Below are 16667 nucleotides of genomic sequence, written 5' to 3'. Positions count from 1 at the left end.
GGGGAGGGGAGTCGTTCACGTCGGAACGCCTCTTACACTCAAGACCTGTGAGAGGTCGATGCAGAGCGAGAGGAGGAGAAACGAAGCGGTCTAAGTAGGCCCCATCCGTCTGCAGACTCTGCCAACAGCAGTGAGTTTTCTCTACGCGCTGCAACACACGTATGTCAGAAATGGAATGAGAGGTGAGGAGATGGGAAAATCGCCAGCACTGCTTTGGCTCGCTCGCACATCAGCGCGAGCCTCCCCGCCGTTCACTCCGCGTCCAGCTTTAATTAGTCCTCCTATTTCCTTCCCTTTCACTGTGTGTTATCTCTACCACTGGCACCGCCCCATACCTGCACGTCTCATCACCACTAATTGAGACGACAGCACACACCTCTCCACTATACACCCCGCATAGGCAGCACGCTGCACGAGGGAGAAGGAGCACTTCGCTTACTGCGTCTAGGAGCACCTACACAGGGAGTGACGGCGACGAGGAGAGAGGGGTACCCACACGCACCATTTGCCCTTACACTCGTATGAAAATCGAAGCAAAGCAGAACTCTTCTTCCCCTTGTGGGCCTGCGTGTGCGTGCGCACGCACGGCATCCTTCACAGCGGCGGCCACCGCCTTCCCTTCTCCACAGCGGCATACCCTGATAGAAATATCAGCGCGGTTCTCAGTACAAGGCTGATGACTCCCCTCTCCACCCGCCCTCTCCTCCTCTACCCCACTATTCGCCGCCATCCCAGTACGGACTCCTCTTCCCCCCCCCCCCCACCCTCTTTGCCTCTCGCTCGGATTCGCTGGTAAGACGCACCTACGCACCTCTGCTTACCCACACACAGCGGCGCCTCACGCCGTCACCGCCTATTTCGGCACGTTTCCCTCCTTCTCTTTTTGCCAACCACATCGCTGGGCTTTCCTTTTCCCCTTCAAAGCATCAAGTCTTTGGCGCTTTTACATCTGTAGGTGCGCGTGGTGTCACCTCCGCACTCTTTCTATCTGCTTGCTCTGAAGTCTTTGCCCTCCCCTCCCTTCGCTCTCTCCCTCTCTCTCTCCTACCGTCGTTTCGGCACTGCCATGTCCGCAGACACCGCCCCCGATCGAGTGTACGTGGGAAAGCGCTTGCAATTCACTAATGACTCCCGTCAGCTTGTCCGCTGCGGCACGCGCAATATCGCTGTCGTGTGCCATCGCAATGAGCTCTATGCGATCGACAATGCCTGCTACCATCACGGCGGGCCGCTGCTGCTTGGGGACATTGAAGAAATGGGTGGCCACCCATGCATTGTGTGTCCGTGGCACAGCTACAGGATCGCACTGGACACCGGCGAGGGACTGTACTGGGGCATTGAGTTTAACCCTAACGGCGGTAAGCCGCAGCAGGCGGTTCGCTCAAAGGGCTGCAAGCAACGCGTCCACAAGGTCGTGGACTTGAACGGGGAAGTTTATGTCCTGGTGGATCTCAGTGGGCCCAAGCGGGAGAGCGACACGTACGCTTCAATGGAACTGGCGAATGGGGAGGCGCCCATGAGCCTACCGGTCGACGGTAGAGCGCGCGGTTCGCGTGCGCCAGGCATTCACAGCCATGCCGGCGTTGAGCGGCGCAGCGGCCACGTCTTTCAGCACGTGGAGTTGCCCACTGCAGGCGGCGGCAGCACCGGCAGCGGGGGCACCAACCCGTTGGATGAGACGCAGAAGACGCGGCTACCGATGGGCCTCACATTGCCGCCCAAGATCAACCCCCCCGGCAGGACCTGCAGCAGCCCAACGACAAGCCTTATGGTCTCCTGCATCGCCATCACCAACATCTGCCCTGGTGTACGACAGTTTGACTTTGTCCACCACGCGGGAGCTCTGCTCCGGCATGCGGAGCTTGGTGAGTACGTGGTGCTCGAGCTCCCAATCAAGGAGAGACACCCCACTGGTGACGCCAACGTTGGGCATTTCCCCTCCTCCTCCATCACCGCAGCCGCTGCAGGGGAAGCGATGCGGCGCCGCTGGACCATCTGTGACGTGGGCCGCAAGGGCGGTCTCTTCAGCCTTATCGTGAAGGCCACTAGCGCCGACACGCAGGCGAGCGGCAGCGCGTGGCTGCATCACCATTCACTGCACGTACCACTCCCCGTCGCTCATGTTGGTGGCACCTTCACCTTCGCTGACCACCATGACACCATCCGCAGAGTGGGCGGCAGGGTGCTCTGGCTCACGGCAGGGGTCAGCATAACGTCGGCCTACGCTTTCCTCAACTCCTCTCTCGGCGACTCGTTCTACGTAGAGACTTTGGAACCGCTGCATGTAGCGCACCTGCATGCGAACCACACTCTGGAGACGGTGCCAAAGCTGGACGAGTTCGTGCGGTGGCAACGGGATTTCCCTCGCTCAGAATTGGAGACGACCGAGAAGGCCAGCGGCGGAAGCGATGCAAGGCATCTCCGTAAAACGTATGCGATGGAGCTCTTCATCACCCCAACTAAGGATGCTGGTGCGGGGCGAGACACAAGCACTGAAACGCCGCCACTGAACTCCTGCCCCGTCATTCCCATCACTCACCGTCGCCGCATGCAGCCAGCGGATGTTTTCTCGGCTGTTCAGAAGTACTTCAGCGCAGACATGCCGCTGACATACGTGTGCGGCCCTCAGGGTTTTGTGAAGGACTGCACCAATGCACTTCTCTCGGCTGGTGTGCCGGAGTCGCTCATCCTCACGGACGATCCGTGAGAAGACGCGGGATGAGGGACAGGTATACGGGGCGGGAGGCGGACGTGGAACGGCAGAGCGCATGTGAGTGGTGGTACCTTTCCCTGTCTGCGTGCATTCTGCTCTCTCACGAGATCACCCCTGCCTTTCCTCTTTGCCTCTCTGTCTTTCACACTCCTCACTCACGTATCTGCTGCTTACGCCCGTGAGACCCCCTTAAGTTCTTCTCCCCCCCCCCCACCAAGTCATATGCAGTGCAGGCGTGTACATGCCACGAACGTCTCAAGACAAACCAGCGAAGCGATATCCTGCAATGGGGATGACCAACGTACGAGTCATCTCATGAACTCGAGATGCGCGCCAAAGGGGGGTGCCGATCTCCAATGTGGTCGCCCCAGCGAAGTTTGGGACGCCAATTCCCAGAGGCAGAGAGTCAGTCTGTGTGTGCGTTGTGCCGAGCCCCCCTCTCTTGCTCGCTTGCCCGCCCGCCCTCCCGCTCCCACCAACCCCCTCTTTGCCGCACCTCCTCTCTCGTTCTCGTTCCCTCTATTGAGCAGTGTCTTGTCCAACAGATGCCAGGGTGCATCGCTTGTGTATTTTTGTACCTGTTTGTCTCTGGGTCTTGCGTGTGAAGGTCACACGTCATATTCTCGAGGACTTGAGTCGCATCAGCGAGTCAGTGAGTATCACTCCTGCGACACTGCGCACTAGTGTGCGATCAGAAGCCCGTTCGTACTCTCGTTCTCTCCTTCCCCTCCCCCCCTCCTCCAATAGTCGTACGCGCGCGCACAGCGATGGGTGCTCTCCACAGTACACCGCTACTGCCGAACGGACAGCCAAGCGCGCAGGCTCTAGCCTGCACCAGCGCCGACGATGTGACCTCGTGGGGTACGCCCCCGGATGAGGCCCCAGAGGATGAGAAGGACCCGACAGAGCTGGTACTGCAGAGCTGGGCCTTCTGCAAGGCGAAACCAACCCCGCAGAAGATGTACCGCAGCGACGTGGACGAGCGCAAGCGGCGGCAGTCAGTGAGCTGGCGCAAGCGCACGAGCTTCATCGAGCTCGACTGCGGCGAAGACAGCTTCTTTGTAGCGAACAACTACAAGGTGATCGGCGTCGCTGACGGTGTCGGCGGCTGGCGCTCTGAAGGCGTCGACCCCTCCTTGTTCGCCAACGCGTTGATGGAGAACGCGAAGCTGTTTGCGGAGACACACCGTGGTGAGTGCGACCCGGAGAAGATCCTTGATGCCGCGTACACCAAAGTAGTGAAGGACGGCGTTGTCAAGGTGGGCAGCAGCACGGCCTGCGTGGCGACTTTGCGCAAGGAGGATGACGGCAGCCACACACTTGACGTGGCCAACCTGGGCGACAGCGGCGTGATGGTGGTGCGCAACCGAGACCTGCACTTCCGCGTACACGAGAAGGTGCACGGCTTCAATGCGCCATTCCAGCTGGCAGTGCTGCCCCGGTCGATGGTGGGGCGCGCGTTCTCTGACCGAGTGCAGGACTGTGTGCGCGAGTCGGTGCAGGTGCAGGAGGGCGACGTTATTGTGATGGGCACCGACGGCCTCTTCGACAACCGCTTTAACTCCGAGCTTGCCGCGGACGCCGGGTGGATCGGCAAGGTGGAGGAGAGCCCCATCGCCAAGATCCCGCTAGTGGGTTTCCTCCTCAGTGGCATCTTGGCGGACGAGAAGATCGAGTACATCGACCCCTACCGTGTCGCGCAGCGCATTATAACTGACGCCTACAAGACCTCTGTGAACCCGGAGACCAACTCTCCGTGGGCCTCGATGCTGCGCCAGTTTGGGCAAACTGACGCCAAGGGCGGTAAGCCGGATGACATTACTGTTCTCCTGAGTCGTGTGAGTACACGAGAAGAGCTGAATAACAACACGAGCTGGTAAAACATGCCGACATATATGGGTGTGGGGGGAGGGGGGCGGTCGTGATGAGTCTCAATGATGATGGCAGCGTTGATAGCGAACAAGGTCCCTCCCCCTCCCCCTCTCCCTTCGTCTCGCTGAATGCGCGCGTCAAGGCTGCTGTGGGATCCACCCGTACGCGAGAAAGACAGGAACGGTAAAAGAGGAGGAGGCCATGATGGCAGTGATAGTGGCGAGGCAAAATGCATCATTGTCTGTACCCTCACGGGACCTGCGTGGTTTGCTGAGGGTCGTGTTCACTTGTACGTGTTTGGGTGCAGAACGGGGAACGAGGGAGAGAGGGGTACATCGTGGGTGGCACGGGGTGCGCACATCTACGCCTTCCCCTCTCCCCACCCCCTTCCCTCCTTGATAGCCTGTTGTTAGCACCGAGCTTTCTCGCCGTGGGTGTAGCTCCTATAGAGCGTTTTGCACGCTGCGCCCGCCCCCTCTTCATTACGCCGTGCGGCTCGTCTGCACGTATACACGCTGTTGTGGGTTGTTTGATTTTGGCGCCTCCCCCCCCTCCCCCCACACACATGCGCACGGAGAATGAGTGAGTGAGCTAGTGTATGAATGGGTAAGCGACAGGCGAGAAAGTGCGAGCTGATCGGTTACATAAGGCGCCACCCCTCCTTCACAGCGATGCCTCAGTGTACAGAGCAGCAAATAAGAAGCGGAAAAAACTCAAACGAGGCTTGCAAGAGGTGAGACGGCTTGTGAGGAGCAGCGGAACGGAGGAGGAGGCAACAAGAGTTGACACCGCGCCTTTTTGCTTCCCCTCAGCATCTTCCGCCGTGACAGCCCCTCAGCTGTTGTTGCTGTAGGTGCTCGCCAATCCTGTGCATGCAATGCCGCTGCCTTCATGCTGCACAATACGCAAGAGGCCCTCCCTCTCTCCAGGACACTGCTAGGCCTGGTGCGACGGTCGTCTGACGCGCGCATACACGTCGCCTCGCCTGTTTCCCTCATCATTTTTGTCTCTCTTCCCTATGAAGGCTCATACGCGTCTTGCGTTCGTCTCGTCACTCCTCCCGCCGTCCCCTACCCATGGGGTCATCCAGTCTGGCATAACTTCATCAGCGGCTCAAGGCATCGTGTCTGTGCTAACGTGCCTCCTCTCTCCTTCCCTCTTTCCCTTCCCCCCAGAGGCAGTCCTTATCACAGCTTGTAAAACACGAAAAACTGTGGACGAAACTCCGACCAGAGCGCCTGCCAGCCGCATCGCAGTGCTACTCAAGCTGCTTGTCGTGTCGAGGTGCTCATCGGCACGCAACTCAGCGTCAGCAAGGTCGGAACTCTCACTCCCCGCAAGCACACACGCACACACACACACACACATCATGAACCTTGACAACTACTTCGCCAATTTCCTGCAGGCAGGCAACGGCCGAAGCCCAAAGGGAGGCAAGTTGGAGAAAGCAACGCTCTCTTCCTCCGCCACAAGAGCGTGTGTGTTGGTGACACCAGCCAACGCCACCTTGTCCAAGCACCGCAGCGATGACAGGGGTCACCCAACTTCAAACGGCGGCGGTCGATCGTCCGGAGACGCGGCCGAAGGGCCGTTTCAACCGGCATGCGGCTCGCCGAACGCAGCTGGCGCTCAAGATGGTGCACTTAAGCAGCTGTGGGACACTGGTGCAACGGAGGAAATGGCCGCCACTGCTTCGTCGGAAAGCACACACCGAGGTGTGGCGCCGTTGAAGAGACCTCGTGAGACGGCAGTGGCGGCGCCGCCCTCTTCAGCTCCGCCTGAGCCGGCGCTGGACGCGCCGGCGGCAAAGCGACTCCTCACTCGCCGCGCCGCCTCGGAGGACGACGATGATGAGCTCACGCTGCTGCTGGGCTCGCAGAAGGCGAGGCAGGTGCGGGAGGCGGATGCCACAATGCAGGACGTGGCACGCGCGCAGCAGACTCCCTCGCCGCCGCTGTCGCCGTCGTGGCCCGGGCATAGAGGTGGCGCTACCGTGGAAGCCTCCAGCGGTGCGTGTGCGGTGCGCAGCCTCCCCTGGCAGACGCCGTCCTCAGCAACGCGAGAGACCATCGCACGTCACTTCCAACGCCAGTTCGAGTGGGAGCTGCACCACAGCACCGAGCTTTTCGACGCCTTCGAGCCCTTCTTCAAGGACCGTGCGCTGAACCGCATCGCCGCCGACGATGAGTTGCGGCCGGTGCTGCACGCCGCACTGCCCGTCATTACGAGCGAGACGGTGGGGGCCCTGCCGGGGTGCACCCTGCGCTCCTATCAGATGGAGGGCGTCCAGTTTCTTCTGAGCCACTTCCATCGCGGCATGTCAGCGATCCTCGGTGATGACATGGGCCTTGGCAAGACGGCGCAGGTGTCCGCCTTCTTGCACTCCCTGAAGCTGCTGCACAACATCGACGGCCCACACCTCATTGTTGCCCCTCTCTCCACCCTGACAAACTGGACCCGTGAACTGGCGCGGTGGGCACCACAGCTGCGGGTGGTGAAGTACCACGGCGAGCGCCGCACCCGGGCCGCCACCAGCGCCGGCCGCCACAACCGCCACGCCGTGTTTGTGACGACGCCGGCGCTGCTTCATCTCGACAAGCGCGTCTTCCGCAAGCGGGCATGGGTGACGGTTGTAGTGGATGAGGCGCATGTTCTCAAGGCACATGACACGGCCATCACGTCCGCGTCACGGAAACTCACGGCGTGCTACCGGGTGGCGGTGACGGGCACGCCGGTGCACAACAATGTGCAGGAAGTGTGGAGCCTTATGAGCTTTCTCTACCCCTGGCTCATGGCGGCCTACGACCCAGGCGTGCGAGACCCGGTGCGTCAAGCAGAGGAGTGTGCCAAGGTGCTGCAGTATATCATGCTGCGCCGCACCAAGGCAGACATGGAGCTCGGCATCCCGCCTCGCGTAGACGAGCCGCTGACGAAGCTGGTGCCGACCTACGTACAGCTACAGCTGCTCTCCCTGCTGACGGCACATGCTCTGCAGGAGAGTAGCAGTGGCCATCAGCTGCATGGCCACCTCAGCCACCAGAGGGCTGTGTGCAACCACCCGCTGGCGCTGCGCCTGTTGGCGGACAAGGGGCGCACGAACGGGTCACAGGAGCCGATCGAGAAGCGCATGCGAGCCGCCGGAGTGCCCATGGATGCGGCGCACCTCATAGACCCCAGCGCCAAGATGCGCTATCTCGACACACTGCTGCCGCAGCTGAAGGCACAAGGACATCGATGCCTGATCTTCTCAAACTTCACAACAACACTGGATCTGCTCGAGGCTGTGTGTCAGCTGCGCGGCCACAGCTACGAGCGACTGGACGGCAGCTGCAACCGCGTCGAACGGGAGCTGGCGATGCTGCGCTACAACCACCCCGCATCCTCGTGCTTTCTTTTTTTGGTCACCACCACTGCAGGCGGCGTCGGCGTCACCCTCACCGGCGCTGACACCGTAATTCTCTTCGACGCGCACTTCAACCCGCAGCTGGACCGGCAGGCAGCGGACCGGGCGCACCGCATCGGTCAAACACGTGTCGTGCGTGTGTATCGCTTGTGTCTGCAGGGCACCATCGAGGAGCACATCCGCGACATTGCGGCTCGGAAGGCGTACCTTGGCGACTTCATCGTCGAAGGAGGCCAGCGTCACGGTGCGCGTGGGCGTGGCCGCTTTACAACCAACGACGGCGCCGACACCCCACGCATAACCGCTGACGACATTCGTGAAGTGCTTCACCGGTTCGAAGAAAAGCACCGCGCGAAGCAGCAGGCGGACGGATCGCCTATTTCTTCTTCGACTCTTCTGCGCCCCTCCGACGAAGCGGATGGCAGCAGCAGTAGCGGTAGCGGTAGCCTATCCGCGGAAGACGCTATGGTGAAGGACCTGCTGCATGTGGAAGCGAACAGGCTGCGCGGTTCTGCGGCGGCTGCGGTAATGCGCGGCGGTGGCGGCGCACTGGCCTCACCGCCCAAGCAGACGCACCGCTGCTTCTGTTGTGGGGATGTCATGCATCCCATGGAGCCGCTACTGCACTGCACGGTGTGTCCCAAGGCTTACCACGCCGCCTGTATCGGCAAGCGGCCGCCGAGGTCGGGAGAGACGGTGAAGCGCCTCTGGTCGTGCCCGCGGCATGAGTGCTTTTCGTGTGGCAAGCAGCAGGCCGCCGACGGCGCCATCTTCATGTGTGACACGTGCCCTCGCTCCTTCTGCTTTGATTGCCTAGACCCGCGCTATCTGGAGATGGACGCGTCCGGGGCCCGACTGCTGCACATCCGCGACACCTACGCTGGAATGGAAGAAGAGGAGGTGAAACCAAAGCGGTCGTGCTACTATGTGACGTGCTTGCGGTGTTGTGGACTGCTCTCCTCCTCGTCGAGCTCTGCTGCGGACGACACGGACGAAACTGATGATGATAATGACGATGCTGGTGGCTACAACACGGCTGCCGTGGTGGACAGCGATGGTTTGGAAATTGCTGACGACGACAGTGATGTCAGTGTAGAGGACGGCGGCAACTGTCGGAATAGCCTTGGGCCCCTCTCACTAATGGAGGGAGAGAGCAGATGTGGCAGACAGCCAGAGGAGGAGGATGAGTAGTACGAACGGCGTGCGCGCACGTACGAGGAGGCACACCTCTGTGTCTACCGACCTGTGTGTGCTACAGAGGTGCCATCTGCATTACAGTCATGGGCCACTACCCCCCCCCCCACCCACACACACACGCGTACCCATAGAAATAAGCAAACAACATTTATGTACTCCTTTAGTGTCTCTCTGCTGAACAGTAGATCAAGTCTCTCTCGCTCTTTCCCTCTCTCCGTGCCTCGCTCCACCACCACCCCTTCCACGTCGCCACTCCCCCTCCCCTCCTTGTCGTGCGTACTTGCGCACTTTCGTTGTCATCACCATCGGCGTTGACAACATCGAAAGAAAGGGAACGGGAGACACGGATTAGCGTCGGGTTGGGTGAGGGGAAGGGGTCACCGCCTTGAGGAGTAAGGGGGGAGGCGAGCAAAAAGCTCTGGCGCGCTTGCCCTAATGTGGCGCGGGCACCCACTAACTCCCTGTGTAAGCACTGCCATACACACATCTATGCAGAGACACCCCTACTAGCACACCTGTGCAGTCGCCCTCTCACCCCTCTTCACTCATGCACCTTGACAGCGATTCACACCAGACGTCTCTTTTGCTCACGAATGGGCCCCCATTCTCGTGGTCTGCTCTCTCTGTTGTGTGTCCTTCCTCTCCCATCAACTAAGGCACAGGCGCGCGCCAACGTACGGTAGCACATTTGCGGAAGCGCCAAAGCCCAACAGTCCGACGCCATCGTGTTTCGCTATCGTCGTGGTCATTCTCCCAAGCACAGCCACGCTGATATACGTAATCAGGCATTCTTCCCCTTCTCTTCGCGTCCACAGCCTCCCCCCCTCCCTCTCTCTCTACCTCGTACCGCTTTTCACGCTCACTCACACACTTCATCACCGTGGAGAGTCCAACTGTTTTCGCCATCATCGCCGACATCATTGTCTTTCCTGTGGTCAGCAGAAACGAGTTTCTTCACTCTTCCGTTAGCACCCTTCGCGTCTTTCCTATCTTACTTTAACGTCTCTTACGTTGACTGCGTGTATGGGTGTGTTGTCCTCTCTCTATCTCTCTGTAACGACTCACACCTGCCTGTGTGTGTCTTCTGTTGTATTTGCCCTTTCCCCCCTTTTCCTGATTCGTCTCTATTTCTTCTTCTGCATTCCCCGTGCGTTCTTGTGGGGGTGCACCACAGTCACTCGCCTGCCTCCCCCTCTTCTCCCTGCTGCCTTTTCGCTGCTGTTTCTCACCTTCTGCTGTTCTTCTCCCTCCGTCCTCGCGTTCTTCCCGCCTGAAGCGTCGTGAATTCCCTTTTTCCTCTTCACCCCCCCCCTCACACACCCACGCGGCTCTCTCGTCATTCAGACAGCATCCACAGCACTCCCCCTCTCCCTCACTGCACCGCTGCAGCGATGGAGTCCATCATTGCGAACCTCCTCTCCGACATCTTCACGGTCGAGCATGAGACCGCTCTCGGTCGCTTGAGGCCATGGTTCGCCGGCGGCATCATCGCCTTCGTGGCCTTCCCGTGGGTGATGATGATGTTGTACGGGTTGTACTTTGCTATCTTCCTTCGGCCGAAGGAGCAGGCCGCCATGGCACTCTCGCCGCTCCTCACGTTCTTATACTTTCTAACGGACGAGGCCACGCCAGGCTTTGACCAGCGCCTCATGCGGTTATTCCACCCGAGTCTGCTGGAGGAAGACAAGGACGGAGGCTCTGTGCAGCGCGGCCTCATAAGGGCCATGTCGCGCTGCCTCATTGACAAATTCGGGAAGGTGGCCAACATTCCCCGTGACACGGTGGTGCTGAAGCGCGAGGGCAACAACGTGAACTGTATGGCCCTCGTCGACTTCGAGAAGGTGAAACAAGTCCGCTGCCAGCTGTCGTGGAAACACCGACCTGGTGTGGTAAAACGCTACCGCGAGAAGACGGGACGGTACCCGGCTCGCTCAGAGAAGGAGTCGTTTGTGCTCAACGGCATCGGCATTGCCTTCCCTTACACGTTCCAGGTGACGAGCTTTCACATCGACCCGAAGAAGGGGGACGAGTTTAACATTCTCAAGTATCTCCGGCTCGTCGACTTCGACGACTTCGGGGAGTTGTTTGTGTGCCGCCTTTTCGAGAAGCCGCCGCGGGCCGCCGTATCAATGATGGTCCAGCCGCTGAAGGAGAAGTACTCGAGCGACGAGGCACTCACGACGCTGCAGGAGTCTGTGCACAAAGTGGTCGATGCGTGCGGTGGGTTGGCGTCATCGCTGGATAGCTTGTGCGTGGACCAGACGTCCTATAAGGCCATCTACGCACCCAAATCGGAGGATGCGGTGCCTCTGCCAGGGGAGCCGCAGGCATTGAAGAAAGAGGATGACCAAAAGGCACCGGCGATCGACGGCGTGGACATGGAGTACCAAGTGAAGGGGACCACCCGCAACGTTGAAGTGTATCTGCGCCTTAACTTCTCTGGACTGAAGGCGCTGGTCACTCGGTACGAGCTGCGGCTGCTGCCAGACGAGCGGACGCAAGTGGTAGTGAACCGTGACACAGGCAAGTCCATCATTATTGGGTAACGGCTGCCTCTCAGTCTGCCTGTTTCTCCCTCGCTCTTCCTCCTGCCCGAACGGCTCTGTTGTCCCGCAATTGGCGGTGCTGCGTGTTCCTCTAAGCCACATTTAATACGATGGTCGCCTGAGGATCCTCACGTAAGTAAACCTCGAAGAATACGCCTGACCTTCTGCTAATGCTATCACTGTGCTCACATGAACGCTCGTGTGTGTGTGTGTGTGTGGGTGGGTGTGTGTTCGTGGACTTCCGCGCGGACATCACCCTCCTCCTCAATCTTCTCCTTCAGATACGCAACTTTCTCCCTCCCTTTCTCTCGCCCCCTTGTCATCCTTCCCTCGCTATCTTGTCTCCCCTCTCCCCTTGCACGCACACACACACACCTATACATATATATGTATATATATGCCTCTACACCTGATGGGCACAGCAACAAGGGGGTGCACACACACACACACATCAGCAGCAGCAGCAGCATTGCACGCACACTAAAGAAGGAGGAAAGAGGAGAAGGGCGAAGTGCATCGCTCTCTTGCTCGCTGGCTGTGTTGCGGTGTTTGTGGTGTGTCGCCCGTGTCTCTCCTCCGCACCCGCGCACGTGCGTGTGCGTCTCTTTGGTGTGCCCTTTTTTTGTTTGCCTCTCTTGTCTCCTCTCAGCCCTCCCTTTCCCTCCCTTCCTCCCTCTCTCTTCTCCCGCTCGTGTTTGTTGTCTACCCCATTCCTCCTCATCTCGTCGCGCTTCCAGCAGTTACCCACACGTGTACAGTCGGCGGATACGCAGCACACACACACGCACACACGAAAACGCACCTCCGCCCATCCCCCACCCCATACACCCCTGCACACACCACAGCGTATACTCGAGCATCGTTTCTTTTTGCTTTCTTGTTTGTTTGGCAACACTTGTGCGCGCCTGCACGGGCACACACAAGTCTGTATACGTGCGTATATCCCGTACGACCCGTGTGTATCGGCCCCTTTTCTGGGTGTGCGTGTGTGCGTGCTTTTCGCTTCATTGAACACCGTCAACACTTTCATACAAGCGACCACCTCCCCGAGTTGCTTCTCTTCTCGCTCTCTTTTCATTCTTCACCTGTCAGTACTGTCTTGCTCTCGCTTTCTTTCTCCCTTGGCTTTCCCCCTCACCATAAGTCGCTATACAACGCGCTTGTTTATACACACGGCTCACGCCCCTCATTCCACCCCACTCCCCGCTCTTCCACGCCTTTTGGCTGCTGGGTCTGTGTCCCGTGACGGACCAGGTGTAGCTCTCTCTCTCTCTACTAGTGTGCCTGCATCGGTGTGCGTGTGTGCGCGTGCGTGGGTGGGTGGGTTCTTTGCCGTTCTTATTCGGGCATGGTAGAGGGGCCTTCTATCCGTGTGTGTTCGTGTCCACTATTGCCATTTCTTTGGGGAACAGAGGGGTGTGCGTGCGTGGGTGTATAGTTATTGTTGCTGTCATCACCATACTCGCCCACCGTCCCAGGATTCAGTGTTGCCTCGCGGTCTTCTATCTCCCTCGCTTCATCTGCTTCAGGCATCTTTGCTATTTGTTTTCGTGTTTACTTGTGCCCATTTGCCTACTTTCTGCGCACACACACACACACGCACACACGCCAACACTGACTGTGTCGGTGCGCGTGTGAGCCCCTCCCCCTCTCTCTCGGTGCCTTTCTCCGTATACCGGACGGGTGAGCGCCTAATTCGGCTGTCGGCGCCCTGTTGGTGACTCTCCCCTGTACGGTGGCGGCTGTCACAGTCCCTGCACGCCCTCTAGAGAAAAGCATGGACGGCGAGCGGGAGACAAACGCGACCCCAACGCCCTTCTTCCAGGGCATCTCTGACAAACTGGAGTCTCAGCAGCAGCAGCGACAACCCTTGTCGTCCAGCCGGCTCACTGTCACCTCCAGCAACGGCGTCCATGTAATGTCGGCGAATCACTACCGCCGCGGCGGCGCAGGAGGAGGCGCCACCCCACCCTCCTCGACGACGACCACCCCCACCTCTACCGTGATGCCGGTAAGCACACTGATTACGCAGGTGTCACAGCACGTGCCGCCCAGCTCCCAGCAGCAGCGGAATATTGGGCACGGTGGTGGCTATGGTGATAGCAGTGGCATGGATGGAAGCGGCAATGCACACGCTGGCCCCCGGGTCGCCGGTGGTAGTACAAGCGGCACTACCGGCTCCCGCCAGCGTGTGCACGCCACGGAGTTGGTGGAGCGGGCCCGCTACATTCGCAACCAGCCCAAGAATACCTCACCTATTGACGCCTCAGTGCACCCGTCGTTGCTACCAGACCCGCTTCCCGCCGTCCGGAACAAGAAGTGTCTCATCCTTGACGTTGACGAGACGCTGGTGCACAGCTCCTACCAAAGCACAGGACGGTACGACGTGCACCTCCCTATCACCCTTGATCATGACACTCATGTGAACGTCTACGTCGCCTTTCGGCCACATCTCCATCGCTTCCTCGAGGCGGTAGCACCGCTGTTCGAGGTTGTCATCTTCACGGCCTCTCTCAGCACGTATTGCGATCCGCTCATGGACTCGATCGATAAGCAGCGCATTCTTGGCGGCCTTCGACTCTTCCGTGAGCATTGCAGCGTGGTCGGCACAACCTACGTGAAAGACCTCTCGCTGTTAGGCCGAAATCTAGAGCAGGTGGCGATCATCGACAACAGCCCCATCGCCTACCTCTTCCAGCAGCGTAACGCCATCCCCATCACGTCGTGGTTCGACGATTCACACGACGAGGAGCTGCTACGCTTGATCCCCGTGCTGGAGGCGCTGGCGGAGGCGGACACCGTGTACGATGTGCTAGACAACTACAACGCACTCCTGCAACTTCAGCAGCACCACGAGAACAACAGAGAGAAGCAGTGACCTCACCCACTCAGTCACATTCCAGACAAACGGGCCACAGGTCGTGACAGCGTGCGCTCTCTAGACGAGAGAGAGACGGAGAAGGATGTGAGTGCCCCCTGCCGTGGGTGCGTATTGCCGCGTCGTCTAGGCAGGCGCATGGGTGTGCATGTTTTGCGCCTGTGTGCGTGTGTGGGAGGAGGGAGAGGGGGTTCATTTGGTCTGTGCTCGGGTGGCATGCACTCTGCATGTGATCATCCATGGCGCTTGCTCCTCCCCGAAATTCTCAGACAACTCGAACTCCCCCCCCCTCTCCCTCTACCGCTATGTGCTTTCCCCACTTCTACCCACCCCCGCCCTCCCCATCTCCTGCTCGCGTTGGTCAAGGCTGCGCTATGCACGTTCGCTTCACGCTTGTATGATTTCTTTTGTTTTTACTCTCGCTCGGCATGTTGCATTGCCACCACGTAACACCGTCCATGCCTCTACCCCTTCTTCCCCTGTCTCCTGCCCACTTGACCCTCTCCGTAGGCCACCTCCCGACTTGATCTATCCTATTCCCCTGCCCCGCTGACTCAGCCACGCCTACGCGCCTCTCATACGTTCATTGGGGCGGAAGATGCCCATGATACTCTGTTGCGTGTCTGCTGGACGCCGACATGCTCTCTGTGGCAACACGCCCTCTTTTCCTCGTCATTCAGTTGGCGAGTCTTGCGTGGCGGTTCTGATAACGCTGTAATGTGCCCACTGCGCCACCTCGACTCTCTGGGGTAGAGCGGGATGAGAGAGGTCGTGAGACTCACCATCCCACCGGCACCTCTGCATGCCTGAAGGAGAGAGGACCTCAGCCCTACCGTGTGTACACCCTCTCCTTCATCTTTTCACTCGTCTTCTCCTGCGTCAAATCCCCACCACCACCCATCACCCCCACGCATTGACATCTCCTCATCCTTCACTGGGTGCACAGAAGAAACGCATACGCGCCGAAAGAGAACACAGGCGAACATATCACCCACTACTGCCTCGTTGACGTAAAAGCCTACCCGCCGACTCCCCCCTCCCTCCCGCTTCCACCACTCCTCCTCCCTCTCACCTCCTTTCACCCCCTATGCAGAAGGCTACTCTCCAGATCCTTCGCGAGCAGGATGACGTGTGTAGCTCCTGCGTGCTCGCCCTCCTGAAAGACAACGCTGACTTCCAGAGCCTCTCCAAGAGCGAGGGCGAGGACATCCTCAAGCGCGACAACGAGGATGCCGAGAAACTGAGCGACGGCATCCGCATCGCCATTCGCAAGGGCATCTTGAGCGGGAAGCCGGATGTGTCGCCAGTGACAAAACTGAACGTGGTCGGACTCAGTGCGCAGGAGGTGACAGACAAGATCATGGCAGCGCTCCCATCCAAGAACGGCAACGTCATTGTTCTGCAGGGGCTGAGTGGCACCGGCAAAGGCACCACCGTGAGCAAGCTCAAGGATGCGCTGCCTAAGTGCATCACGTGGAGCAACGGCAACATTTTCCGCAGCTACACGTATCTGTGCAACGAGGTGCTGTCCGCCCAGGGAAAGGAGATCACGAGGGAGAACTTGACTGATGAACTCCTCTCCTTAGTCGAGAAGCGCATCACGTTTCTAAAGTGCGATGATGGGATTTTCCGCACGATGCTCGACGGCACGACACGCGTGGAGGATGTGCAGAACACGTTGCTCAAGACCCCACTTATCAACTCCAAGGTACCGACGGTAGCCCAGCAGACCCAGGGCGAAGTCATCCGCTTCGGCACCGGCGCCGTCAAGCAACTCAGTGCCGACGGCTACAACGTAATTCTCGAGGGTCGCTCACAGACGCTGGACTACATTTCGACCCCCCTCCGCTTCGAGCTCGTCATCCCGGATGTTGCGGCTCTCGGCCAGCGCCGTGCAGCGCAGCGCGTCATGGCCAAAGCGCTGGAGATGGTGGCTAACGGCACCCCAGACGAGGAAATCAGGAACGTTTTGCAAAAGGCGGTCGAGGCCCTGTAGCGAACGTAGCTGCTGTGGCGGCGGGTGCTGCACACACACACACACACACCTCTGTGCTGGTA

The 16667-nt window shown here is 59.3% G+C and overlaps 6 protein-coding genes across 6 annotated transcripts; all 6 read left to right on the top strand.

Moving 5' to 3' along the window:
• Window positions 1–1066: 1066 nt before the first annotated feature.
• LPMP_252150 (hypothetical protein) lies at window positions 1067–2707 on the top strand (the record flags this gene model as incomplete). Its single annotated transcript, XM_010701483.1, has 1 exon — window positions 1067–2707. One exon carries the CDS (start codon window positions 1067–1069, stop codon window positions 2705–2707), a length of 1641 nt encoding a protein of 546 aa, XP_010699785.1.
• Window positions 2708–3480: 773 nt separating this feature from the next.
• Window positions 3481–4593, top strand: LPMP_252140 (hypothetical protein; the record flags this gene model as incomplete). Its single annotated transcript, XM_010701482.1, has 1 exon — window positions 3481–4593. One exon carries the CDS (start codon window positions 3481–3483, stop codon window positions 4591–4593), a length of 1113 nt encoding a protein of 370 aa, XP_010699784.1.
• A 1670-nt stretch (window positions 4594–6263) lies between these two features.
• LPMP_252130 (helicase-like protein, putative) lies at window positions 6264–9179 on the top strand (the record flags this gene model as incomplete). Its single annotated transcript, XM_010701481.1, has 1 exon — window positions 6264–9179. One exon carries the CDS (start codon window positions 6264–6266, stop codon window positions 9177–9179), a length of 2916 nt encoding a protein of 971 aa, XP_010699783.1.
• A 1397-nt stretch (window positions 9180–10576) lies between these two features.
• Window positions 10577–11731, top strand: LPMP_252120 (hypothetical protein; the record flags this gene model as incomplete). The annotated part of the gene is made up of 1 exon (XM_010701480.1): window positions 10577–11731. The coding sequence occupies one exon, from the start codon at window positions 10577–10579 to the stop codon at window positions 11729–11731; it is 1155 nt and encodes a 384-aa protein (XP_010699782.1).
• A 1777-nt stretch (window positions 11732–13508) lies between these two features.
• Window positions 13509–14609, top strand: LPMP_252110 (hypothetical protein; the record flags this gene model as incomplete). Its single annotated transcript, XM_010701479.1, has 1 exon — window positions 13509–14609. One exon carries the CDS (start codon window positions 13509–13511, stop codon window positions 14607–14609), a length of 1101 nt encoding a protein of 366 aa, XP_010699781.1.
• Window positions 14610–15696: 1087 nt separating this feature from the next.
• LPMP_252100 (hypothetical protein) lies at window positions 15697–16605 on the top strand (the record flags this gene model as incomplete). The annotated part of the gene is made up of 1 exon (XM_010701478.1): window positions 15697–16605. The coding sequence occupies one exon, from the start codon at window positions 15697–15699 to the stop codon at window positions 16603–16605; it is 909 nt and encodes a 302-aa protein (XP_010699780.1).
• Between the last annotated feature and the right edge of the window lie 62 nt (window positions 16606–16667).

The sequence above is a fragment of the Leishmania panamensis genome (assembly GCF_000755165.1).
Source record: "Leishmania panamensis strain MHOM/PA/94/PSC-1 chromosome 25 sequence".
NCBI lineage: Eukaryota > Euglenozoa > Kinetoplastea > Trypanosomatida > Trypanosomatidae > Leishmania > Leishmania panamensis.
This window is presented reverse-complemented; position numbering and strand designations above follow the sequence as displayed.